The following is a 27,578-nucleotide window of genomic DNA, read 5'->3' as shown; positions in this document are numbered from 1 at the left end:
ATTTAGAAGTAATAAATAAAATCTGTTTATACATGTACCATCGCCTGCTCTGGTCATTCAGATCCACATTCACTGTTTAGAAAAGGGCGGCCGCCCAGCTTCAGGCCTTCAGCTAACGTTTGCTAGTTCGACGTACACTCCCTAGCTAGCTAGCCTGAAAGCTATGTACTGTACTCGGCATGATACACAGTGATACAATCAAGGCCGGCCCACCTTGCATTGCATTGCGTTGACGCTCCTATATGTAGCCTCTACTGGAGTGTACGTTTCAGCAACCTTGCATATAGTTGCATTTGTTTAATTCGTGGTTTTCGTTAGGATCGATCTTGTGGGGGAGAGATTTTGAGAGGGATACGCGTCGGTAGTTGCATTTATCATGCCGCGCGTCGCACGCGCAAAGTCAGAGCAGCCAACTTGATCGACAGATCCGGCCAATAAGGACGATCGGAAAATGGCACAAGTAACTTCACTGTACCCCAGAGAGATGACCTAGCTGCTCGGGATCGACTCTTTGACACGCGATCGAGTGAAATAAATTGTATTGCGTGCGAAATTGACTCGGACGGATCGAGAGGCTTCGTCTCCGATCCGCGAGATAAGATAGATCTACAGTAGTAGTATGATTTTCTTCTGACCGAAGAAAGAAAACAAGAGTCGAACTTCATTCAGTTTCAGGGATGGTGGTCCATGTCCATGGATGCCGGCCTGTAGTACCTTGATCGATGCAGGCACGTCTGCAATTTGTTGGGGCTGGTGTTACTGCAAGTGTCATGATCGAGGTCGTGATCAGGTCGTCAATTCAATTGGCAACCAGCTATCTGCTAACTGTCACTCCAAATTAAGTCAGTGAACATTAAAGGTTTCATGCAGGATAGAACGAAAGAAGTACCGATTATTCAACTCATTCCACATTACTGTACTTGAATAGGATTTCTTAGCTAGCTACCCCTGCAACAATTGCAGCATAGTACTGCAGTAGAAGGAAACAAGATAGCTGAAGTAAGCTTGCTTCGAGAGGTTGAAACAAGCAGCTAATACGCCACTTGTGCTATCCGATCCAGCAGCAAGCACGGACGACGACACAAAGGCCCAACCACTGCCAAATCGCCTAGCCCGAGCCCTCATAATGCGAACGAAAGCTAACCGCGACCGATATCAACAAACTGCTCCGATCCTTTATTAGCATGGAGAACGATATGATGCATCATGTCTGAAAGTCTGAATATGATAGCAGCAAGGTCGTCCTGCCCATGACAAAATTGTTGCCAGCCACGAGCGAGAGTGCACGTACATACTCTTAGCACAACAGCGATCGATCGCCGGCGCCCAACAATGCAGTGCAACAAGGAGCTACTCCTACCGAGCGAGCTAGGAAATAAAGGAAACGCTCGCAAGATAGATTGAGAAGAAAGCAAAGTACCGGCCGGCCGGTTGGCCAGCCTCCGATCCATCGGCCGCCGACAGGTTTACCTACCGGCTACCGGCAGCAGCTAGCCACAGCCAGCTCCGTTTCGCTAGCAGCGCATGTTGATCTCGCTGCCAACATGCATAACAGTGTGCTGTTGGCAGGAGGAGGAAGGAGGTGGTGCATGCGAGTGCAAATTGCTCCCCCGCCTGCGCTTTCTATCTGGAGTCTGGACTGGAGGACGAACTGGTTTCCTCGTGAGGTAGAGGGGCGCTTTCCGGCTACGCGATCTAAGCAGAAATCTGCGGGCAAACCTGCACGCCATGGATCGTCTGTGGATCGGGACACGGACGGGCCGGGACTCTCTACCGGCCAACTCTCCATGCACAACTGCACGTGCTTGCATTGGGTTTGGTTGATCCAGCAGGGGTACAGTCAAACCTTCCTTTGAATGAGCTAGCTTGCTGGGGCGAGAACGGGTGGTCTCTGCTCCTTGATGTTTGTTGAAATTAAAATTGGAGCGTCATTTCCGGCAAGGACGATTCAAGCCGTGCGCAATGTATCCACTTAGACCAATATAGTTCTATTGTACAGTTACTAAGATTGAGAAATTAGAAGCTTTGCTCATTGTCCAAAGAGGAAAAAAAGACAGGTTGCAGCCGTCCTCATGTACACGGGCTGGAACATGTGGAAGGAGAGAAACAGGCGCGTCTTCGACGGAAAAGTTGCAGGGCAGGTGTTGTGTTGCAACTCATCAAAGATTAAATGCAGCTGCGTTTCAGGGCCTGTGGAGCCCCGGTTGTATCCTAGTTTTCCTATATTAGTCATTCTTCGAGTACCGTATTTAGCTTTTATTTATGTAATCATACACGTGTATGACTTTAACATTCTTTTCTTCCTTATATGATATGGTAGTGCTTCTGCCCTAGTTCTTTTCTAAACTAGGGCATATTACCAAATTTGCCTTAAAACTTTCCTTTCTCTCTCTTTATAATTACTCCTGTAAATTTTTTTAATTAATTACAAAACCTCTACCAAGACTGACCTCAGAGTTAGTGTATATGCGCGTTTTGCATTCCGATTTGCCCCGCGGAAGGGAAGGAGACGCTGAAATGCATCCAGAAGCAGCCCTTCCAAAGTCACATCCCTGGACTGGCCTGTATGTAGCAGCTGGCTGGCTATAGGCTATAGCAGCACAAGTGTACAGCATACCTGCCCCTGTACGTACGCACGTGACGATCTCCTGATGCTGAAATGCCAGCCGGATTCAACGTCGATCTGTGGGCGAGGGCGATATAATTGCCGTACACACGTACGTGTACCGGCGGCTCTTCTGGCTGTGGCAGACACCATTTCTTTCTCTTGAAAAATCGCCTGACACACACCATGTGACTGTGCTGTGCATCTGCGTGCAGTTATGGAAATAATGCAGGCCGGGCCGGGCCAAATGCCCAAAAATGCACGCGTGCCTGTGCCGCATTGCATTATTGGTATTGCTGCTGCAGAAGGTTGGTCTCGCGGACCTTTGCAAATTAATTTACGTGTAAGCGTCCATCCCACATAGTAGTGTAGTGCATGGAGAAGCTTTTTTTTCCCCTTTTTTTTTCTTTTATCGATTGGCCTGAATGATGCCTGAGACGTACAGCACCAAGCAACAACCGCTATTGTATTGTGGCTCGGTTAGTTTTACACTATCCAGCACCTGCTGCATGCACCGCCGCTGGAGTCAGAGGAGCCGGTAGCCAGCGTAAATACACAGCTGCAGGCTGCAGCTACTACTACGCGTGCGCGTTTAGGCTAGGGCCTAGGGTTGCCTAGTGCGAACCCACGGTGCACAGCTACTCGGTAATTGGGGCACGACGTTTTAGTTAAGAGTGTGCTGGTATTGTGAAAAAGTATGCAGGCATCCGGCTGATGTACGTGACCGGCCGCGGCCGATAGACCGTGACTCCAATAAAAGCTGAAATTGGTCCACAAAAGAGGCGGTGGTACAAAAGCAGCAGTACAGAACGCACAGCCCATGTAGATCCATCCGTCGGCCATGTATGGTTATGCTCCATGTTCGTCTTGTCGATCACGGAGAGCGTGTGTACGTGCAGGAGCCAGCCCGGCCGCCCCGCGCGTTTTATGGCCACCGTGAAGCTAACTAAGGTTGGAAGGGTGCAAATTAAAGTCGGGTCTCCGCTGCAATTTGTACCTGCTGGTTCTGTCACGTGTGTGCGTGTATGGCCAAAATGGGGTACTACAGGAAGTGTGGGAAAAAAAATATCTGTGTATGATTTGGGACAAATTTGGCACAAACCGATAAAATTTAAAATCCTAGACGTCCTATATTTTAAAAAATGAGCCAGTGGTTAGTTAGCAGTTGGTTGCGGCGCGGCGACCGCATTAATATAACCTTCTCCAAAAACTCGGACGGATATACAAATATACGTACCCAGCCCAGGCAACCAACCGCAAGCCAAGTATACGCTCGACCCACGGCGCATCATCCCCGGCCCGTCCCAGCACCTGCCTCCGATCCAGCTTCGTCTATTATATAAACGCCACACGCATTTCCTGCCAAGCCAGCCACCTTACTCGCTAGTACTAGTAGCTAGCTAGTGTGACCTTACTTACCGTGACCGACCGACCCACCGTCACATTCCATCCATGGAGCTGCTCGCCCTGCTCACCGTGCTGCTGCTGGCGCACGCCGCCGCGTACCTGGCGTGGCAGGCCGTGTCGCGCCGCCGCCGCGCGCGCTGCTACCTGCTGGACTACGCCTGCCACAAGCCCTCCGACGACCGCAAGGTCACCACCGAGACCGCCGGCGCCGTCATCGAGCGCAACAAGCGCCTCGGCCTCTCCGAGTACCGCTTCCTCCTCAAGGTCATCGTCAACTCCGGCATCGGCGAGCACACCTACTGCCCGCGCAACGTCCTCGAGGGCCGCGAGGAGCGCCCCACCCTCGCCGACGCGCTCGAGGAGATGGACGACTTCTTCGCCGACGCCGTCGCCGCCGTCCTCGCCAAGACGGGCGTCGCCGCGCGCGACGTCGACCTGGTCGTCCTCAACGTCGGATCCTTCGCCCCGGAGCCCTCGCTCGTGTCCAGGATCGTGCGCCACTTCGGCATGCGGGAGGACGTCATGGCCTACAACCTCTCCGGGATGGGCTGCAGCGCGGGCCTCATCGCCGTCGACCTCGCCCGGAACGTCATGCTCACGCGCCCGCGCACCATGGCGCTCCTCGTCACCTCCGAGTCCTGCGCGCCCAACTGGTACGTCGGAACCGACAAGTCCATGATGCTCGGCAACTGCCTCTTCCGCTGCGGCGGCGCCGCCGCGCTGCTCACCAACGACCCGGCGTTCCGGGACCGCGCCAAGATGGAGCTCCGCTGCCTCGTCCGCGCCAACATCGGCGCGCACGACGACGCGCACGCCGCCGCCGTGCACCGCGAGGACGCCGACGGCCGCCTCGGCGTCAGCCTCAGCAAGGCGCTCCCCAAGGCCGCCGTGCGCGCCTTCACGGAGAACCTCCAGCGCCTCGCCCCGCGCATCCTCCCCGCCCGCGAGCTGGCGCGGTTCGCGTCCCGCCTCCTCATCCGCAAGCTCCTCCGCCGCAAGGCGGCGGCCAAGGGGGAGGGTCCCAAGATCGACTTCAGGACCGGCGTGGACCACTTCTGCCTCCACCCCGGCGGGACGGCGGTGATCGAGGCGGTGCGGAAGAGCCTGGGGCTGAGCGCCCACGACGTGGAGCCGGCGAGGATGACGCTGCACCGGTGGGGCAACACGTCGGCGAGCAGCCTCTGGTACGTGCTGTCGTACATGGAGGCGAAGCGGCGGCTGAAGCGCGGGGACAGGGTGCTGATGGTCACCTTCGGGTCCGGGTTCAAGTGCAACAGCTGCTACTGGGAGGTGAGCAGGGACCTCGCGGACGCCGGCGCATGGGAGGACTGCATCGACGAGTACCCGCCGGAGACCCTGGTCAACCCCTACATGGACAAGTTCGGGTGGGTCAACGACGTCCAGGGCCAGGGTGGCGGCTTCGTCTTTTAATAATCTATTGAGTTACTATAATTTAATATTGCGTGGTTGCTAAAGATTAAATTTCTCACTCGGCTCTATATCCTTCTGCGCCGCGGCAGGCAAAATTAAGATTATTATTGGTTATTTAGTTGGAAGGTCAACAAGGTACACAGATGGGTTCGGGTGGCTGTAATTCCTTTTCTTTTTGTCTCGTACTATTTCTACATGGGATCACACCTGTACATGCTTGGAAGTATGCCCTGTGAAGAAGGAAGAAGTGTAGCAGGGTACGGTGGTGCATGAAAGAAAGAAAGATATACAAATGTGTTGTAGCAGGGAACATTTGTATGTATGTATGTATATATGTGTATATGCGGCTCTCAACCTTTACAGGAACATATGCATTTCATTATCAATCCCCTGCATCCGAGCTGTAACTATTTGCTTAATTCCTCAACTGATTTTGTTGAATGATGAGGAGGAGGAGGAGGAGGAGGAAGACGAGGAAGAAGACGACGACGACGAAGAAGAAGAAGAAAACCACTGTTCATTCGGTCGCCGAATGAGAGAGACTTTGGTGGAGTCCTTTTGCATGCATGCCATCCTGCATGCCCTGTTCCATGCATCGAACCATTGATTGATCGCTGGCTTGGCGATTACGCTTCGGACGCCAGATAGATATATATGGCACTCCCATCCATCACATGAATGGATCAGGGACATGCGTTCCAACGGCGCTGGCCATTAATATTGCCTTGCTGTTGCTGGCCGGCGTTCGTGCAATTGCAATCGGAGAAAGGTAACCGATGTGATGTGAAGGCGCAGGAACATGGGCCTGAACAGGGACGCCAGCGCCATTGATTACACAGACATAGCTAGCCACACAGGGCTACTTCAATCTTGACAACTTGCTCTGGATGGAGTTGCAGCTAGGTTAGAGTTAGCAGCCTCCAGGCATATGCCCAGGGAGTCGTTGTGAGAGGACGTGCTGTACGATCGGCAACTGTGGCACGGGGCAGCAAGTTGGCGGGCACGTCGTACAGTGAGATGGAGGAGGCGCAGGCCAACATGTATGGTGGCGTCCCTACTAAACCATTCATCTCGATCAACTGAATTCATGCTTCGCTGCGGCTGCGCGCGCGGGATCAATGGCCCGATCGCCCCCACCACCCGATTAATAGCCAGCGCATGCTTAATTTCCAAGGATGCCTTGCCATGCATGTGTGTCTCGCTCGTCACTACTCAGCGTCATGCATGGTGCATGATCCACCTGTTCGGAGTCGCACCAACGAACAGAAGACAGCATGACCTACCCGTTGCATATCGTATAGCTCTGGTTAGGATCGATCGGCGATGGAAGCACTGTGCCGCTTGCTTGGCCCGTGGTGATGAGGCTGGACCAGTGGTAGCTCGTCGTCGCTGTTGCTTCAGCTGGGCGTTTCTGGATTGCTGCTTTGCGCTGGAACACAGACAGCAAGGACATTGTCACCTATAGATAGCCAATATAATAGATGAAGGCTTGCTCTCCTAGTCAATGCTGCCAGTGAATTGTAGCGGCGGACACGCGGGGCCCGGGACAGTGTTGCGCTACTGAGTTTTAGAACGAAGCTAGCTGGCGCCGCGCCAGTCCAAAGCCCAATGCAAACAGATGCATGCATGCATGCTCCTCGCCCCCCGTCGAGGATGGGGCCTGTCCACCGCTGCGCGCCTGCGCCGGGGTCGTCGTCGACGTCGAACCTGAGCGCCCAGCCGGCCAGCCGCGACGGGGTGGCGCCGCGGGCGTGAATGCACGCGCGGGCGCCCCATGTGTGAACGAAGCGTCGATAGGATGCCCCGCGGCGGGTCGGTGGAACGCGCGCGGCGCGCCGCCGCCCGGCGTCCAGCGTCGTCGGTGTGGCCCTGGCCCGGCCGGCAGACGCCGGATTCGCTACGGTGCTCGTCGTCTCGACCACCAGCCAATGCAATTATAGAGCAGCCGCTGCCGATTTACTACCACTTCTTTCCCTTTCGTAGTTGAAGCACTTCACGTGAACACCACGGGGGCATTTCCCGCCCCGCGATGCTTGTTTGACTCTCCCTCACCATAAAATCGCCACCCTGTATATAGGTCCATTTCGTTGCACGACATTAGTTCGTATCTGAGGACACAGCACAATGAAATCGGTCACCTGCATAGCATATTGAATTGGACAGCGACCTGATGTTGGTTGCGGCTGACCCTTCTCCCTCAGAAACAACTACAGATAGACCAATGGCACAGAAGCTCCATGGAAACTTCACATCGTGTTAGCTCAGGTAAACAGTACCCTGCCACTTCTGGTCTTCATGCACATGCACGTCTAGCTCATCATTTCAAGCTGCACGCCTGTCCTGGGTACCATCTCATCTGCTCAAACTGATTGCAGTCAGAGGCTATCCTGACTTAACTACAGCCTTCTCCTTTTCACGGTACCACGGCACGGCTACGATTGCTCGTGATGCGACTTGGAAAGCCTTCACCGTTGCCTTCGAAATTACGGCCAATAATCCAATATACAACATAGTAAAGTGTGACACCAAGAACCTAGTAAAAAGACACGTGAAAAATCCGCCGCCTCAGATGCAGAGAAACAACCATACTCTCTAACTTACTAGTAAAAAGAGGTTTGGGCCACACAAGTACCTAAAGTTCAGTCCATTTCAACCCACCAAAACGAATGGCCTCTTGGACCAAACTTGGTCAGGCCTTATTGGCCCATAGCAGTTGAATGAACCCAGCCGCAGCCGCATCGCGCCGCCCTTCTTCCCCCGTTCGGAGTTCGGACAGCTTTGTTCCAGAGTCTTCTACCTTCCGCTCCGGCGCTCCCTGCCTCCCTCGAATCCCCAATCTGCGATTCCCCATCCCCGAAGGCAAGCGAAGGAGCATGCTCCGCCTCAAATCCTAACCCACCCCACTTGGCTGTTTCCTCCTCGTCGACTCCGCTGATCGATCCGGGCACGTTTCGATTCGATTTGCCGGGCGCGCACGAGTCCTGCGCACCGGTGGCGGCGGGGGCTACGGGCGCATGGGGCTGCCTCCGAGAAGCGACCGCGCCCGACAGGTGAGGGATCAGCTGCCCACGCCATTTCTCTCCACCCCCTTCCTTCCTCCCCTTCCTTCCTCGCAGCAGATGCTTTGCCCTAGGGTTAGAGCTCGTGCGGGCAGATTCATCCTCCCGTGCGCCTGTCGCTAGGGTTTTCGTGCGCTCCTTCCGTTTGTCGCTGAGGTAGGGGCTTTGGTCTTGTGTCGGCAGCCCGATGCGCCGATCGCGTCTCGTGTCATGACTCGACTCGTATAGTTTTTTTAGACCAGAGCATCGTATAGTTTCTCCAATTTACGGGGTTCTTGGTGTGCGATTGTTTCTCTTACATCTCCGCAGTTGATGGGCGCCTAGATACGGAGCCTGCAGGCTGGATATGTGACAAACTAAGTAGAAGTCCAATTTGAGTCCTCAGCTCTTTTCTATTTTTCATCCTGAAATTGAAAACAGTTTAAAATCCAAAGTATCATCTTCCACCTAATCAACTTTTATTCTGAAGAAGCATCCTAATCAGCCAGACCAACATGTCAGCCCCTCGTCGTCCACCCTTTACTGGCAACTTGTGTTACCAGCAACTTTGCTTGCTGCTGGTTGAATTATACTTGCTACTTGCATTGAGCCACCACTTAAGACTTCATCATCATGTCCATGTTCTGAGATGCACTAGCTTTATTACATTCATGCTGGGAATTGGAACAGAGATTAGCTTACACAACAATGTGATCCTTTTTTTTTTAAAGTAAGGCTGCCATGAACATTTTCTTGTGCTTTTATGAAATATGAAATAAAAACTGAGTTGTATGGTATCTGTCTGTGCTGCCATGATGTCAGAGAAGACTTTTATCCTTTATTTGTTAGTTACCATATTATGGATGGTTAACATGCTTGGCTTTACAGTTGATCTGGCAATACAAGTACTGTTACAATTGTTGACTTGCACCATCTCTGTAATTGCTCAATCAACTCCTGCTGATTGACTTTTAGTTACCTGACACTGCAAAATATCGCTACCTTAAAGGCTAAATATTTAGCGATTATATGATATATGTTGCGTGCTTAGGTTTCTCGGTAGTTCACCATCATTCAACTTTGTGGACCACTGTGTACTCTTGACATACATTTTGCAGAGCTCCTATTTTCATACTGATGATATCTGCTGATTCAAATTGCAGAATGCATTCTGTTCAAAGATACTATTACTAATTCTTGAATTCAAATGTTATTACCTATTCTTAGCTTCAAGTGCAAACGGTTTAAATTATGGTAACCAGTTTGGTTCTAGGGTGCTGATTTCTGAAATTATATGCATGCTCCCAACAGTCCAACCCCCAAATCCTGAGGTATGTGTTAATCTACAATAGTTTGCTCTATCATTTTCAGCAGTAACATCACGTGGTTGCTGTCTGTAGCTGCATGTTCTAAAGTTTGTAAAATGCTGTAAATGTTTCCTCTTCTTTACATACTCCTGAATCCTCTGCTTTCTGATTTCCAAGCCCAAAATCTCTTATCAAAGTTTGCGTTGTGAAATGCTCTTTCGTAATATAAATCCATCATATTCTATGTATACGACTACGTCGTTGATATCTGAGCCTAGAGTTTGCAAAATTGCCTGAGTTGTTTGTGTATATTTACAAAATGTAAATTATCGTATGAATTAACCTATTTTGATTTCCCAATTGCAGCAAGGAAAGACCAAGCTCCTGACTTTTGTACAATGGCTATGAACCTAACCGGACAGGCGGACACTGTACGATTACAATATTCTGTTACATGTTGTATTAATGGGACTTTTGGACGTGGTTGTATTAATGGGACTTTTGAAAGAAATAACGTGGTGAAAACCAGTGCTTACGGACACTGCTGGTGCCAGTGCCAGTGCCAGTGCTAAACGTGGGAAAATAAAATCTGGCATCTTATGCTAATGCTCAGTCCTGGGATAAAAATAATGTTTGTTAGAATAATGCTTAGTTATATGAAATAGATTGGACCAGCGAAGCGCATGTGTAACTTGTGGACCTGGTTGCGGCTTCGCAAGGCGAAACTAACCTAATAGAGGACTGATTTGCTGAGCTATCCAAACTACTTGAGCTCCTCTGAGTTGAAACTGTTGGACTTATCGTTAATCGTGCCCAGTTACGAACGAAGTTATTCGTCAACGTGGGCCTTTACTGACCCAGTAAGGTTAGTTATGGACCAAGTTGTGTCAATGTGGGCCTGCACTGGCCCAGTAAGGGCCCTTGCGGTTACCATAGGCCTTTAATGGGCCCGCGTTAGCATGGGCCGTTAGCAGGCCTAGTTACAGATCAAGTTATGCGTCAGTATGGGCCATTAGTAGGCCAAGTTATAGACCAACTTGTGGCCCATCAAGAGCCCATGCGGTTAACATTTGGGCCGTTAGCAGGCCAGGTTATGGACCAAGTTGTGGCCCAACAAGAGCCCATGCGGTTAACATATGGGCCGTTAGCAGGCCAAGTTATGGACCAAGTTTTGGCCCAACAAAGGCCCATGCGGTTAACAGGCGGGCTGCTAGCAGGCCAAGTTATGGACCAAGTTTTGCGTCAATATGGGCCCGCATTGGCCCAACAAGGACCCATGTTTCAGGACCAAGTTGCGCGTCAATATAGGATGGGCCGTCATTTACCATTGGTCCGATACACGGGCCTTCTGGACCAAGTTGGATCTGAACATCGTACTAGGCTGGCACATTAACTCCATCGTACTATGCTGGTTCCCTGAACAACTACGCTCTCCTATTAATTTCTTGCAGCGCTAATACGACAAGTTGATCCGACGGTGGCATATAAGATTTACTATTGAGCCTACCATTGCGTAATGAGCAGCCCGAACACAGAGAATTTTGCTACGTTCCACCTTTCGTGATGCATCATCTTTAAGCGAGCGTAAACGGAGAACTATACAATTGCTGCAATCACAATAATTAGCCACACATGCTTCTCTGAACGGATCTGTATAGAAAACACACACACACACACACACACAAAATAAAAAATTAGCACAGTTCAGATAACGGTGGTAGAATGGACGTGTACATCCTCTTGACAACAAATATTCTGTGACTTATTCAGCTAGGAATTTTAGAATTTAGTTCGCATTCATACCAAATAGGTCCGAACACTTCCAAACTATCAGATCAAACGTTTGCCGCATAACAACATAGCAAAGAGGTACAACAATGAAGAGTAGTCATATTACCTAAGAGAACTATATGAATAATGTAAACCAAGTGACTGCTGAGGAACAGATACTTTATGGCGCAAGGAAAATAAATATATGGAAGGGCATTCTATGATGGACATTTGTTTTGGACTAAGAAATTTTAGTGGTGGTGTAAAAATAATGGATGAGGACAAGATGAAAAGAAACAACATAAATGTCACTTTAATTTCCGAAGAACCATTTGGTAATTAGTGGGGAAGAAGTTTTAGGTAAAGCTAATCACAAAATAATATGCCAAGTTAGTACTGAAACATTTGTTAAATCAGTTGAGAAGAGCAGAAGGTTGGGTAAAGCTAAAATGTTATATTAAAAAAATAATGTTATATTCATGAATATGAAATCAATCATTGTGATATACCACCACAACAGAGTAATAGTTTAACAGACTACTGACATATTCTTGTCACTGTTAAATGCATCATAAATACATAACTCAGTTGCTGCTAACTAATCAAATATCACAATGTGGACCATAAAAGCGTAGTAAATTACTGCATAATGCAATGTCACTCCCCCTCTCCTTATTTAGTTTCCATATATATTGCATAATTATAATGACATGTATGTACTTTTGAAGGTGAAATCCATTAACATCGATATTTGTTGGTTTGACATGGGGGCTGAAAGTGTACTAAATCCTCAATGGACAGTGTATTACTATGTATACCATGGGGTCTGACATTCCTTTCATCAGCCATCCTATGTTGTTTACAAGACATAAATAAATGAAGTATATGGTTTGAAGTGATAAATGATAATTACAGTGCCTAGATACAAGCTTCACCATTATATGATACTCCACAAAAATAATTGAGTGTAAGTAAGACACCTACAAGGTTTCCAATTAATAGTTATGTCCACCAATTAAATTTGAATTATATTTACAGTCCTATGAAAAGCACTCTCATCATTTCCATATGGCAAACCTACAAATTCATCATTTCTTGTTCATCAAAGCTAGAATAGTTGGTTGCATGTTCAAATACAGCACTGAACTGACAGTAGCAAGTTTATTACAATCCTGAATCCTTATTTATCATTTCATCCTTCCATTACTATACAAAACAATTGTTTACATTGCATTGCAAAATGCATGCATTTAGATAACTCACCATATAAAACAATTTTATAACTTACCTCCAGTTCAGAAACATCAAGTTAAAAGAATTAAATCTTGTCACACACCACATTTAGATGACCTGGCACCTGAACAGTCTCATAAATTACCTAAACTTCTAAACATGGAGTAAACAATGACCAGATTTAGATCCCACTTAATTGCAAATCACATGAACAGTGACCCTAACAATTGTAAGCACCTAAACAGCAGCACTTATAATTTAACAAAACATATTCGACATAGCAAGGGTGTGGCGTTAACAAAATAAGTTTAAAAAGGAAACATAAGCTGTTCCGACACTAACAATGGCATTTGCACATAAGGTCAATAAAGGCGAGTAACAAGCGTAAAATATTACAGTGTGCAGCACCTTATGGATGTGACATGAAATTTGGTACCATGTAATGCATGGATGCATTGTAATTTAAACTTGGTACCATAAAAGAATATGTACTAGGCTGAGATAAAGCACTAAACCCTAAGCCAGATACAAAGGACATGTTCTGAGTGCAAAACTTACCAGGAATTAGGATCTATCAAGCAATGTGCTTCATCCATGATAATTCAACTACAAATTGATATCTTTTCAACTCTTGAGGTTTGGATTGAACTGCCACAAAACACAATCATTAAAACATTCAGACAAATAATGGAGAATGTATACCTGCAGGAAATAAAATTATAGGCTTATGTTTCATGTTTTCATTTGCCAAGGTTTACTGCTCTTAAAATATTACATTGAATGCACAAAGACCTAATAAAGTTAATAATTATCATGGATAGTAGGACACAAGACTATTAGCAGTTCTGAGTATATTTGAACACAACAAAAATACCAAAACTAACATTAATTTTGTACATAATATCATATGATATTGAGCCAACTTCTATCCAGAAACCTTGAGGGGCACAAACACATCTTTGAGAATTGCCAGTTACCTTCCATGGCTTGGTGTTGCTTTGTGTTTTGTACTAAGAAAAGGCACGTCAAATTCATAACCACAGGAATAGGCTTAATTCTTGCAGACTAACTCAATTAATATAAACTATTCAAACAAGGGGCCATATGATCCATCACAACACAACCTGAGCATGTACTTGGGGTTTCTATCTAATATCTGACATTTTTTTTGGAAGAAATCTAATATCTGATATTCCTCAAATAATGAAAAAATGATTTGGTATTAAAATCCGCTGCAACTGCAAGACATAATAAGTAAAACTTTATTTTAGTTTCATTCTACGAGCATTGTATGGGGCAACGATGAGAAAACTGCCATGTCCCTACAAGTCCACGAAAATTATACACTAAACAATTCAGCTTCGGCAATTCCCACAAACCCTAAATCCAGGATTGAAGGAGAAAAAAACGTAAATAATTCAGAAAAAAAATCTAGGAACGGGACGGCCATAACGAAAGCAGCGTCGAGAATGGTTTGCTAGAGATCACGAAAGGCTTTCTATTGCTGGATGGTGGCGTCGACGAAGCGCACGCGAACCGAGGACATGGGGCGGTGGATGCGCTTCCAGTTTCCTAACTCTCCCGCGGCGCGATGAGGAACAACCAGGTCAGAGGCAGAAGGAAGCAGGAGGATTCCGCACCGAGGGTAATCGCGCCGAGGGGAAGACCGGCCCCAGCTGTCGACGAGTCCGGCCACCGCTTTCGCCGTCGTCCACATCTGCCCCCGCGCAGCCCCACCCGGATCTGGTCGGCACAAGCGGCTGCGTGGAATAGCGCGAGTAGCCTCTCCACTATGAGGAGGAGGCCGCTGCTGGGAGGGGCGTGGAGGAGGAGGCCGCTGATGGGAGGGCGTGGAGGAAGCAGCGGTGCGGCAAAAGCTAGCGCTAGTGGCGCGGCGAGCAATTGGCGATTTGGGTTCGAAATTGAGAAGGCGGCAGCGCGGGGCCTGGCTGACGACTACTCGCTCCGTCTTGTAATCTCGCCGCCGCCTTGGAGCTTCCATTGATCAGGGGTGCGGGGAGAGACGGGCCTGCTCAGCTCGCCGGGGATTGAGACGGAGGGGATCAGGGGCGGTGGGCGGGCTCGCTCGCATGAGTCCCAGCGCATGCGTCGGGGGGACTCGATCTGTTGCGGTTGCCGTGACAATCCAACAACACACATTTGTGCCAAGTGCACGTTCTAACGAATATTTGTTTCGACAGTGGATAGTAATGTTCTTGCGACACATCAGCAACTGATGATGTAGTATGGCATCAACAAAAAGCTAAACATTAATAAGTTTATAATCCAAACAAAAAAAATGCTAAGCATCGTCAGAGAACTTAGTTACCGCAGGTAATTCGTACTACTATCGGTGAAGAACACTTGATGAAGTAATTCGTACTACAATCGAAAGAGCACTGCCGCCTGGGCAGAATCGGGTGCAGATAACAAGTGCTTTACTCCATTAAACTATTACTAATACGAACAGAGACTGGGTGGTTAAAAACAAGCTCAGTGTTACATCATGTAATTTCACCACCTAGTTCTATCTCTACAGTAATTTCCTTGGTCCGTCAATTAAAAATCCTAATTCCGGATAAATAGATCGGAATCTCAATCAGAACCGGCTTCGCGCGGTCACAACATGGAATGCTTCGCGCGGTCTATACACAGTGAATTAAAAGAGCATAAAATTAGTGGTCTCGGATTTTCACAAAATTGGTGGTCTTGTATAAATCCGAATAAAATTTATATTACCTGTAGCAACGTACAAGCACTTATATTACCCGTAACAACGTACGAGCACCGTTCTCGTACGAGAGTAACAAACGACAATAGGTTCATAAGCTTTTCATTAGGGTCAAGAGAACAGGGCAGAGGCGCCGATGTCAAACTTCACCAATGAAGCTTCACGATCTCATTATTTTGTGTGCGCAACAAAAAGAAAAGGAAAAGACCATCACAAAAAATATGGCTGTTACACGAAAATCTTATTCCTTTATAATACACGGTGTTCCAGTTCGAATGACGTAAAATGACCAAAATGGAAACAGAGTCTGCGTATCAAACAGCTATTACATGTGTAGCCCAGGACACCGATGTTGCTTACAAATTCGTCTTTGGCTTGGAAGTCGGGCTCACGCGCCTGGTCAAGGTCCGCATGGTCACAAACTCCTCAGCAGCCGAAGGGTGAATTCCCACCTGAAAAGCCAGCGGGGACACCATTAACCGCTAGATATTGACAGCTGCTTTACTGCAAGGTGCCTCTTTAAACAAACATACCGTGCTGTCGAAGCTCGCTTTGGTGGCTCCACATTTAAGTGCAACAGCAATGCCCTGGGGATCATGCCGAAGCTCAGTCATAAGAAACCAAAAGTGAAGAGGGAGAAGGAACCCAAACACCGAAAAAGTAACAAATGAATTGTGCATATGCTTACCTGGATAATTTCAGGTGCATCTGGTCCACACATGGACGCACCAAGTACTCTTTCAGTTTCAGCATCGACTACCAGTTTCATGACAGTCTTCTCCTGTCGCCTAGAAAAACATAGCAGGGTTACAAACCGTGCCACAGGAGATAAAATGTACAAAGCAGAGCCCATGAGAACCAAATGAAAACAGAGGAACAACCCATATTGAATGTGAGTTAAAAATACATGTCAGAGTGCACAGTCTGAAGCCTGCAAAGTCGTGCAAAGAAGAAAACATTTCCCTGGTGACTTCATGTTATTCACAATACTTACTTGGATATGCTGTTCTTCATTGGGTTGAATGATGAAGTGAAAACAAGAATATCACCCTTGGCTTCCTCCAAGGCCTGCTGTTCACTGAGGCCCACTACTGAGAGCGGTGGAATGCTATTGAACATAATAGAGTCCCATGTTATTATGGGAGGGATAGTAATGGATACAAAGCATAAACTCTAAAGAAAGCAGCAGCAGCCAAAAATTGCATCAATTAAAACATAAAGCTTCTTTGAACAATAAGTTCATCAACTAGATGTAAAACTTTTATCGCTCAGAGACATCCTAAACAATTCAGAATTTAAGACCTCTTTATTCACTCCTGTAATTTGTGCACATCTTTAGTACTGTTTAGCATTTCATCAGCATGGATAATGGATTTAAAAGTGGAAACATAACAAAGAAAAAAAACACATACACCATAGGTATACGTACACCATAGGTGTTTTGAAAAACACAAGACTACAAAACTGCAACAATTGAGTTGCAAAGCATAGCAGCTATGCAGCGTTGCAACTTAGATTTAAGAAAATCGAAACAGCAACATCCAACAATAAGCAATCAGGATTGTGACTTACGAGAAAACAGCACAAGGAACATCTCTGTAATCAGGCTTAACTTGCTGGCCACCAAACACAGTTTTCTGCAGTTGAACACGTGAAAAGGTAAACAATTGCTGGTTACAGACAAGAGAACTTAACCGATTTCTGCTGGAGCGTTATAAACTACCACAGCCACTTACGGAAAAGCAAGTAGCCTCCATCAATGCGACAGGTGTTAGATTGATCCGGTTTGTTACATCACCTACAGCCCATACACTAGGAGCAGATGTACGAGAATATTCGTCAACCTAAACAGAGAAAGCATCAAAATAACCAAATTAAATTACTCAAAATATACGATCCACATCGAAGAAATATCAGAAGTAAATTCCAGGTGTAAATATGCCCAACAAACAAAGAAGAAAGAAACAGCTAGCAAAGAAAGAAAAATCAACCTTGATGGCTCCAATCTGGTCAACCTCAACACCTGCAGCTTGCAAGTTCAGCCTATTGGAGTTGGGTGTGCGCCCTGCAATCAATTAAATACCATGTATGGGTATAGTATTCAACACTATAATAGTGGGTTCCACATAGGGTAAGAAAATCTGAAATCACTGACTCATTAGCAAATAAGAAGACTGCCAGTTTTATGTCTTATTTAGCTACAGATATTTTCTTTTATTTTTTGTTGTTATGGTACTAAATCGTTAGAAGTATTGTAAAATACATCCAAATTTCTGGTTGGAATAAATATGCCACCAAGGAAGATCATACAGTTTCAAGACAGATCTCTAAAGGAATGTTTAAGTGCGACAAAGAAGATAAGTTTCAACTAAGGGGATCTCCTAAATACCTGTAGCAAATAGAACAACATCCGCAATGAGCTCCTCTCCTTTATCAGTTACAACTTTTATGCCATCAGCTGTTTTGCTCAACTGTGGTTTAAACAAAACGAAATTGATCGAACTTAAAATTGAGAAATCAAAATGCACTATAGGGCTTAATTAAGTTCAAATCACCTCAGACAGATTTGTCCCAGGATGCAATTTGATTCCCCTTCCCTCAAGGTTTCTTGCAACAACTTCTCTCATCTCATCATCAAAACCTCTGCAAGTAGTCAGTTCGATAATGTATCATTATGGTTATGCCCGCGTTTACTGTCCACATTAATCTCACAACAATCTTCCTGTTTCTTTACTTGAAAGTATCATACAACTCAAAACACTAGATAATAAATGCCTGCTATGCAGTCGTGTTGTAATCAGATAGCTGATTCATATGTCCAGGATCCAGAATAAGACTAATAATTTGCACAGTTAGTAGTTACAAGCTAAAAAATACATCATCCCCATAAATATACTATTCATGGTGGGTTGTTCATGTGCATGTGCAGCATAATTTTGTATTGTTGTACTATAAGATTCTCTGTACTGTCACAGCAGCAGAATCCGTAATAGATCAATAGGATTATTACTAGGAATGTTCACATTGACACAGAAAATAATCAAATTGTATACACGACGATGATTGATAATAGACTACCTAAGTTCAAAAGTAGCACCACACGATCATAACCTGAATGTAAGGACAGAAGTATTGCTTGAACAAGAAACTGTGCTAGCCATTACAGGATTAAACTACATACCTTAGAGGAAGTTCCCTTCGATAAAACAAATCTACTTCTGCACCCATCCCCCTCCAGATAGAAGCAAATTCAACAGCAATATATCTGTGTTGTCCGGCCACATGGACAGCGGTATGTCAGAGAATTGGTATCAACAGCACAATATATTTTTAAAATTGCAGCATAGCACTCTACCCTCCACCAAGGATTACAGCACGCTTTGGAAGCTCCTCCAAACTCAAGGCCTCATCTGAAGTAATAGCCAGCTCCTGCAAAAGATTATTTTCACTAGAGTTAGAATAATCCACCAGATAAATTTAGGACAAACCGAAAATGAACAAACAATATAAAACATAACAAATATGGCACTGCTGTCTAAAAAAGGTAATGTTTGCCTCGCTCAAAACATTTCAAAGAAAGAAACATGGTGCAAGACCCTTTTCAAACATGCAGTGGCAAATCTAGCATATTGGAATCCAAAACTCCTTGATGTTCAGCATCAACGAGCTAACAAACAAGTATCAGTACAATCAATCAGGACAAGAAAGAAAGTTACAAAAGTAGTTGGGGGATCTTACAGACCTTTCCAGGTATGTTGACACGTTGAGCTCGGCTACCAGTCGCAATCAAGATGTGCTTTGCTGTATACCTTTGCTTTGAACCATCAGACTGGCTAACTTCAACTGTATGAGCATCAACTAAACTTCCTGCCCCTTCAATCATTGTCACACCAGAATTGCCAAGGATCCTCTGGTATACTCCATTTAATCTAACAATTTCATTAGTCTGCAAAGAAGAAAAATTTTAGGACCTTGGGCAGTATGGCACTCCTATCATGCTTAGCAGCTGTGGAGGATGTGCTTGTAGTTGAGGTTAAGACCTGACCTTATTTTCCAATAGCTTTTTCCAATTGAAGTTAATATCTCCATTAATTTCCCACCCAAAATTCTTCGAATCCTGCATTTTACACCCAAAAGAAGCATGTTCTTAGATTCCACATCATCAGCTTCTGAACTATTTTGAGTACAATAGTTCTCCCATGAGGGTAAGACAGTAAAGCGACTAACCTCAAATTCACCACGGAAAGATGCACCATACACCAATATCTTTTTAGGAACACAACCACGTATCACACACCTAGGACAGCAATCAGATCATTATGAGCACGTAGAATTCGAACGCATCAGTATACCTAGCAGAATTAGCTGTATGTATTAATCGAGCACCAAAAATGCACAGAAACGATTAGGTGATACTTACGTCCCACCATGTCCTCCTTGCCAATCCGAGCTGATAGGGTGAAACGGGAGCTCACAAATAGCAACCTGACACAAATTTCAGAACCAATCAAATTCCAGGAGCAATAAAACTCAAACTATACACCAATATCACCTGATGGGACTTGAGACACGATACAATAAAGAAGGATATTCACTGTGGTAATATGTTAATATGAAAAAAAAGGCAGGTATGATTAGAGAACCAAACAAAAGTGAAGGAACTTGTACAAGCCTAACAACATTTCAAAATTTGGCCTCGGGAAAAAGAAGGGGAAGATCAAAACAACAGAGCTGGGCCAAGAACATATGATAGCATAACAGCTGCATCCATTACCCAACCGTTTAGAATAGAACGGACACAATCATTCAACGCGCGGCCACGGAATTCAACTAGCAAGCCAAGGGCCGGGTGGGTCAGTGGTAGGCGGCAGCCATCTAATACAATATGCTCCAGGGCAGCAGCGGTCAGCGGGTGCCAGCCGCCGGCCATGGGAGTAGCGACCGATGGGGAACAATCCGCGTCAATCACGCGGCGAGGGCAGGAGGGAGGAGTGCGGGTGGTCTTGGCGTCACGGCGAAGAGGAGGCACAGATTGGATAACAGAAGGGTGGAGATAACCAACCTTAGCTCCGAAAGAGGCGGCGGTGCGAGAACCGCGAACGCCGCCGCTGCCCGCCCCGATGACGAAGAGATCGTAGTCGTACTGCTCGCCGTCGGCGACAGGTGCCTCCCCGTCGACGAGCATCTTCCTCGCCATGGGTTCTCAACGCCGCGGAACAAAACCCTAGGGCGCAATTGAATTTTGAGAAATCCGTCTCCAAAACTGAAGTGGGAGGAAACAAGTCGAGATTTCGCCGGTAAAACAAACTTGTATCATACAAAAATCCACACCTGCGACGCGCTTGGATTGGATGGATCTTAAGTTCTGAACAGATGGCAGCAGAATCGTGAGCTTCCCTTCTCGCCTTCGTTTCCGGAGCTTCGCGGCGCTCGTCTGTGGCCTTGCGGGATTCCACGGGTTCCGTTTATGCTCGGCTCAACTCCATTTTTGCATCGCAACTACTACTGTGTTGGGTTTTACACAAAGGTCCCTCTAGTTTAACTATTTGATTATCAAATCTGTTCTTTCAGAAAAAGAAAGATCATCAAATCTGCTTTCGTCTGGTGTTAAGTGCCAATTGAAAAATATACGTTAAGTATTCTTTTTGAACGAACACGCATAAGACTGTGCACTGTTTCTACCGATAAAGCAGATGATTCTAATTAATCAGCGTTGGGAAGCTTCCTACAGCGCAACAAAAGAAACATCGCCAACAACTAACAACTATATAATATGTGCTACTTTGTTTATCACAACTCACAGGTGCCATCAATTATGTCTAATTTAACGCTTCGTTCCATCTAGCCAAAGGACAAGGTACAGACGTTCATTGTCTGGCTGCTAATCTAATTTTCTTTTTGCGAGTTGCTGCTAATCTAATTAATAATTAAATCAAAGGAGAAACTACGGATTAGTGAAAAACGGAGGGACTTATGTGTCAAAACAATAGAACCCCTCTGAATTCGTTAAGCTTGTTGACCCGCCTATGGCAGCCCCCGCTGGTCTTCACACGCGGCGGCGATCATCAGACGGCTAGGGTGCGAGCTTACATCACCGATGACGTCCCCCGGGTCTCCTGCGGATGGCACGCATCCGCTCCTGCGCTGCTCCTGCTCATCGTGTTTGGTTTGTCTACCGCAAGGTAACAGCTTTCGTCAGAATTCAGTTACTCAGAACCACGAGATTCAGATAAAATTCAAAACAACAGCTTCGTCAGGGAGTCATTCGATTCAGGGACATAAGGTACGATTCGAATTTGAAACGTCTCATGCTCTCAGATGGATGCCCGAGAGAACCGCACCGAAATTTCTCAGCAAAGGACATTGATTATACAGGTCTGAAATGGGATGCAACGCAAGTAGGGTAACTGTAAGATTGTGGATGTTCCGCGTGGATAGCGTGCGTGGAGCAGATTCTTGCAGAGGAGGCTGACACGTTGCACATCCCAGATGCAGAGCTTTGTGCTGCAGAAGAAAAGGCAAGTGGCTGCTTGACCTGTCAGAGTCTTGTGCAAGGAACATCTAGCTTGCGGTTTATTATTACGCTCGTTTTTGTTGCGTTGGTACGACTGAATGCCTCCACCGTGGCATGCCAGCGATTCATCCCTCTTGTTGATCTTGAGCTACATTCTCACCGCGTACGTGGTGCAGTCTATGCCGCGCGTGTGTTCCTGATGCGAGCTTATGTTCAGTGTATCTAGACAGGATTTAGGAGGAGCACTCATTGCTGCTATACTGGAGCACTCGAATCATGTGTAGATGTCGAACTCTTCAGACTTCAAGGCATGCTTACTTCTGAACAGAGCTAGCTAGACCTATGCTAGGTCAACCTTGAGCTTTAATACATGAAACCTTAACATTAGCAAAGTGCTATAAAGTGATATGCTGAAGATAGCTCAAAACGGCACAGCACTGCAATAGCCATTCTCCATACCTCTTTTCTCAGCACTGCACATGATGTACTCAGTTTTCATTTCACGTTCCTTCTTGTAGAAGCATCTAATATTTTGATTAGCTTAGAATTGAAAACCAAGCATGGGTGCCGACCTCATCGTTTTATCTTCATCCGAACTCTGAACCCTAAATATATAAAGAAATATGGATGGAATGATGGCACAAGAACTTCAGATGATCTCTGTCCAAATGCAGATCGTAATAACAACAAAGGGGTGGTGGCGCAGTTGGCTAGCGCGTAGGTCTCATAGCTAATTTGAGTTATCCTGAGGTCGAGAGTTCGAGCCTCTCTCACCCCAACTCCTTTTGGTTATGTTTTTTCCTTCTCTTAGTATTACTATGCGGGCTGGAGGAGGTTTTAAGATATTATTATTTGTAAGATTCTCTATATCTGAGCGTTGTATTTTACGTCATGTATAAATTCTTAGCTTGCCAAAATAGCAGCGCTTCTCTTTTCTCGCAGCCGTTCGATCGTGGTCGATCCGGCCGTCCATAAGCAGGGCAGGCACGTGACTATTTGCAAAAACATCCTCCTTGTTTACTGAATTCAACCCGCAGTCCAGGGACGCCCTCCAGCTACAGTAAATTCGCTCGTCGTTTTTACGCAAAACTCCCTGATGTTCAAAATGTTTCAACGCGAAGAAGAGAAAATTCGGGATTGACAGCAATTTTGCAAAAAGACGCCCGCCGTCGTTTTTGCGGAAGAACCCCCGACGCCCCTGCTGCGCGGCGCGCGTCCGCCCCCCAGCCCCTCATTCCTCTCTCTCTCTCTCTCTCCCCCCTGCGCTGCCGCCTCCGACACCGCGCCGCCAGTCGCCGTTGCCGCCTCCCCCTCCCTCCCGTCGCAGCCATCCCCCACGCCGCCTGCCGCCGCCGATCCCGTCGCTCGCCGTCGGCGTCTCCTCCGCAGTAGGCCCGTATCGTCTCGCTGTTAGCTTCCACCCGGAGCATCCGCCCATCCGGCGTCACTCCCAGCAACCTCTCCGCCTTCCTGGCAGCGAGGGAGATGCCGTCCACGAGCGCGGTGAACGAGCGCTGGAGGCGCGCGCCGGCGGCGGACAGGGGCACGAACCGCGGCGGCGCGACGACGTCGGTCCGGCACTGGAACAAGCCAAGCGCGAGATTCCGGAGGAAGGGGTCCGCGAGACGCGGCGCGAGGCGGCCCGCCAGCGCTCGACCTCTCGGCCTGCGCGGGGCTCGACGACGCCTCCCTCGCCGCGGCGCTGCTGCCAGCGCCCGGCGGCGCCGCCGAGCTGGCCGTGCGGCGGGTGCGGCTGGCGCGCGCGAGCGGGGTCGGGAGGCGCTGGTGGCGGCGTGCCCGCGGCTGGAGGCCGTCGACATGTCCCACTGCGTCGCCGCCGGGGACAGGGAGATGGCCGCCCTCGCCGCGGCGGCGGGGCTTAGGGAGCTCGTCATGGACAAGTGCCTTGGCGTCACCGACGTCGGGCTCGCCAAGGTCGCCGTCGGGTGCCCCGGGCTGCAGAGGCTCAGCGCTAAGTGGTGCCGCGAGATCTCCGACATTGGCATCGAGCTGCTCGCCAACAAGTGCCCTGATCTCCGCAGCGTTGACATGTCCTACCTCAAGTAGCATTGAAACTTGCGTCAGTCTCTTTGGTTAGTATAACATGATAGGGGCACGAAAATACTCTTTTGATATTGCTGTGAAGCCTCTAACCGATTCAATTGAAATTGCTTGTGACATCACCTCTCGAGGATTCAAAGTGTACATTCATGTGCTAAATAACTAGAATGAGTTGCAAATACTGCAATGTTAGCAGGATGCTGTTTCCTTCAGACGTTATGATTCTTCTTACTTCGTTGAGCGGGATGTTTGACTCTGTTTTGCATGTGTGAATCAAGTGAGATGGAAAGATTCAGCATTTACTTGCAGGTACAATGTTTGATTAAAAATTGGATGCCTGTTCAAATGGAAAATGATATCCGAAAAGAATGATAGCTTGAGACAATGTGACTAAAATTTCTGTAATCTGAAACGCTCAGCATCTTGATGTTACTTGTTCAATGTTTACAATGTATTTTGGCTTCAGATGCTAGAGGATTAAATTTTTTAATAGAACTTTATTGAATTTACTTAGGTTCTGTCCATAAATTTGTTCCGCAGTGTAAGATTTACTTGTCTATTTTGAATACATGACATGTGTATTCCTGCTATCTGGTTTCCAATGGATATATCTAATGGGGCTTGGCCGCTCGATGGTTATGATTGTTTCTTACTGTGAAAATCTAAGAATGCTCAAATTTCTTCTCCTTTTCGGCGTTTTCGCAGGTGAGCAGTGAATCCCTTAGATCGTTCTCCACTCTTGAGAAGTTAGAGGAGATAGCAATGGTCGGCTGCTTGTTTATAGACGATGATGGCCTACAAATGCTAAGAGCAGGCAACTCCCTGCAGGTAATCACCTTGCAGGGATGCAGATCCTGTATGATTCACTTTGTATACTATAATGCCTCTCTCTCTCGCTCTCTCTTTTTTGATATTTTGTATTGCATTTTCAACCTCATCTGTTCCAGAGTATTGATGTATTGAGGTGCCACCATGTGACTTCTCAGGGCTTAGCTTTACTCATAGACAGTCAAAGATTTATCCGAAAAATAAATGCTGGACACAGTTTGCATGTGAGTATAGTTCCTTTGCTCTTTGCTTTTCGAGAACAGATGATGCAAATGCACGATATCACTTAAAAGTCAAAATTCACACTTCCAGTGGTTGTTCACCCGCTGCTTTACACTTGCAGGAGATAGAAACTTGCTTCCTATCCAAGTTATCAACAATAGGCGAGACTTTGACTGTTTTAAGACTTGACGGCCTTGAAATCTTTGCCTCAATCTTCAGATCTTTGGTGACAGCTGCAAGAACCTGGTTGAAATTGGTCTCAGCAGATGCAATGGTGTTACAGATGATGGTATCGCTTCACTTGTTGTCAATTGCAGCTACCTAAGGACTATTGACGTCACATGTTGCCATCTTCTTAAGAATGATGCCCTTGCTGCAATCGCCGAGAACTGTAGAATGGTTGAATGCCTCCAGTTGGAGTCCTGCCCTTTTATAAACGAGAAGGGACTAGAGCGAATCGGAACCCTCTGCTCCTAAGGAGATTGACCTCACTGATTGCCGCATTAATGATGAGGGTAATTGAAAGATAGCTGTGTATTCAATTGTTTTTCTCTCATAGTTTATCATTACATTCGAGCTACATTATTTAAAGTCCCACATTTTCAGCTCTGCAGCACTTGGCAAGCTACTAAGAACTGCAAATCTTGAAGCTTGGCCTCTGCTCGAGCGTTTCTGATAAAGACCTTGTTTACATAGGTTCAAACTGTGGAAAGCTTGCAGAACTTGATCTATACCGGTAATTGATGTTTATATATGGTTTAGTAATTACTTACCAGTTAATCATCGATCACTGAAAATTAAATGCACTTGTTCCTCTTCCTCACAGTTGCAGAGCTATTACTGATGAAGGGCGGGCAGCTTTAGCGCATGGCTGCAAGAGGATCAGGATGCTAAACCTATGCTACTGCACCCAAATCACTGATGCTGGTTTGAAGCACCTAAGCACTCTGGAAGAGCTCACAAACCTTGAGCTGAGGTGCCTGGTGCGCATCACAGGCATCGGGATCACCTCCATAGCCATTGATTGCCCTAGCCTGATAGAACTAGATCTGAAGTGCTGTTACTCCGTGGATGATGCTGGCCTCTGGGCTCTTTCAAGATACTCCCAAAATCTCAGACAAGTAAAGAACTCGACAACTTTGGCTTCTCTTTTGCAGTTTGTGAAGCACCAGGGACCTTAAATTGTATTCCTTGGTTTGTTTGCAGCTTACCATATCCTACTGCCAAGTCACTGGCCTGGGCCTGGGCCATCTGCTGGGTATCCTGAGGTGCCTCCAGGACGTGAAGATGGTCCACCTCTCCTGGGTCTCCATCGAGGGGTTCGAGATGGCACTGCAAGCCTCCTGCGGGAGGCTCAAGAAGCTGAAGCTGTTGGGCAGGCTGAGGTCTGTGCTCTCTCCAGAGCTCCTCCAGATGCTGCAGGCCTGCGGATGTCGTGTCAGGTGGATTGACAAGCCCCTCGTCTACAAGGGATGAGCTTGAACCCAGTTGGCAAATCGAGCGATCAGTCATCCTTCTGGCTACAGACCAGAGAAATAAGATGATCAGGAACTGGAAGTGCTGATGGCTGTAACACTTGTCCTGCAGTGTTATGTGTAAATTTCAGAGTTTTGACATTATGCTGACTGTCCATGCTGAAAAATCTCTGTACTGGAATTTTCGGGCCAAACTTTGTGGGAGCATCTGATGCTGAATTCAAAGTTTACCCCCTTTGGGGCCATTTTCCTTCCAAAGAAAAAGATGAAAGTGTGATCTTTTCAATGGCTTCTGAACTCTGAAGAGCTTGAGATGTCGCTATTTACCTTGGCACTGAACCATTTATTGCTGCGCATGCGTCCATCCGTGTGTAGTTGGCTCCAGGCTCGCCATCATCCAGTGGCGGAGCTGAGCCTGTCGGCGCCGAGCGTGAAGGGGAAGCGGTCACCCCCGCCGCAAGAGCAACACCCTGCTCAAGTCCTGGCAGGCTGGCACCCATCTTCTCATAAATGAAAGTTCACGATTTCAGAACCTGTTAGAGGTATTGACCCATAATCCTTATGCTTTCTCACTGGATGATGGCAAGACTAAGGCTCATGTTCCTACTACTGAACATGCTCATCTGAGTGAGTGCTTAGAGCTGTATCAACGATGGTCACCACCAGCACTAGCACATGTTCATGATAACAGTCTGATGCAACGTCCTATGCCTTGGCCATCTTTCAATTTTAGCTGCTATCAAGTTGGAAGGCAATCACAACAGCAATGGCTAGCAGTGGATGTTCCACATGGCATCATTTGTATACATTCATTGGTTGACTATCTTTCTGCTGTGGTTGGGCTGGACTGCAATAAGGAAAAGATGACATGGGTTTACTATCTTCAGTATGTGCTTGAACAAATCATGCTCAAGAGTCCAGTGCTGGCAGTTGGCGATCTAGGCTTGCATCAGTTG

At 46.9% G+C, this 27,578-nt stretch overlaps 2 protein-coding genes, 1 long non-coding RNA gene, 1 other non-coding gene and 1 pseudogene across 4 annotated transcripts; 3 read left to right on the top strand and 2 right to left on the bottom strand.

Moving 5' to 3' along the window:
* The first annotated feature begins 3,876 nt into the window (after positions 1-3,876).
* Positions 3,877-5,829, top strand: LOC112879584 (3-ketoacyl-CoA synthase 12-like). Its single transcript, XM_025943887.1, has one exon. The coding sequence runs from the start codon at positions 4,058-4,060 to the stop codon at positions 5,441-5,443; it is 1,386 nt and encodes a 461-aa protein (XP_025799672.1). The 5' UTR covers positions 3,877-4,057; the 3' UTR covers positions 5,444-5,829.
* A 5,699-nt stretch (positions 5,830-11,528) lies between these two features.
* On the bottom strand, positions 11,529-14,936 carry LOC112878975. Its single transcript, XR_003225918.1, has 2 exons — positions 14,432-14,936; positions 11,529-13,439 (listed from the first exon to the last, which is right to left on the bottom strand). It is a non-coding gene; the product is annotated as an uncharacterized LOC112878975 (long non-coding RNA).
* A 712-nt stretch (positions 14,937-15,648) lies between these two features.
* Positions 15,649-21,010, bottom strand: LOC112889642 (glutathione reductase, cytosolic). Its single transcript, XM_025956376.1, has 17 exons — positions 20,854-21,010; positions 20,585-20,746; positions 19,943-20,007; positions 19,750-19,819; positions 19,568-19,639; positions 19,265-19,468; positions 18,878-18,951; positions 18,704-18,787; positions 18,078-18,165; positions 17,912-17,993; positions 17,514-17,587; positions 17,259-17,366; positions 17,095-17,159; positions 16,517-16,630; positions 16,211-16,310; positions 16,056-16,109; positions 15,649-15,974 (listed from the first exon to the last, which is right to left on the bottom strand). The coding sequence occupies exons 2-17, from the start codon at positions 20,717-20,719 to the stop codon at positions 15,879-15,881; spliced, it is 1,485 nt and encodes a 494-aa protein (XP_025812161.1). The 5' UTR covers positions 20,720-20,746; positions 20,854-21,010; the 3' UTR covers positions 15,649-15,878.
* Positions 21,011-22,727: 1,717 nt separating this feature from the next.
* On the top strand, positions 22,728-22,814 carry TRNAM-CAU. The gene is given in 2 exon segments: positions 22,728-22,765; positions 22,779-22,814. It is a non-coding gene; the product is annotated as a tRNA-Met (tRNA).
* Positions 22,815-23,543: 729 nt separating this feature from the next.
* On the top strand, positions 23,544-26,878 carry LOC112889651 (annotated as a pseudogene).
* Positions 26,879-27,578: the final 700 nt, after the last annotated feature.

The sequence above is a fragment of the Panicum hallii genome, chromosome 1 (genome assembly GCF_002211085.1).
Source record: "Panicum hallii strain FIL2 chromosome 1, PHallii_v3.1, whole genome shotgun sequence".
Classification (NCBI taxonomy): domain Eukaryota; kingdom Viridiplantae; phylum Streptophyta; class Magnoliopsida; order Poales; family Poaceae; genus Panicum; species Panicum hallii.
The sequence above is the reverse complement of the archived record's forward strand: the minus strand, read 5'-3'. Positions and strand labels throughout refer to the sequence as shown.

What these genes read in the sequence shown, in the direction of transcription:
- LOC112879584 (XM_025943887.1), top strand. Translation starts at nt 4,058, where the DNA reads ATGGAGCTGCTCGCCCTGCTCACCGTGCTGCTGCTGGCGCACGCCGCC.
- LOC112889642 (XM_025956376.1), bottom strand. Translation starts at nt 20,719, where the DNA reads ATGGCGAGGAAGATGCTCGTCGACGGGGAGGCACCTGTCGCCGACGGC. An exon ending in GCTGTAATCCTTGGTGGAGG is followed by an intron (nt 18,788 to 18,877) that starts GTAGAGTGCTAT and finishes CGGACAACACAG; the next exon opens with ATATATTGCTGTTGAATTTG. An exon ending in TGGAGGCTACTTGCTTTTCC is followed by an intron (nt 17,160 to 17,258) that starts GTAAGTGGCTGT and finishes GTTCAACTGCAG; the next exon opens with AAAACTGTGTTTGGTGGCCA.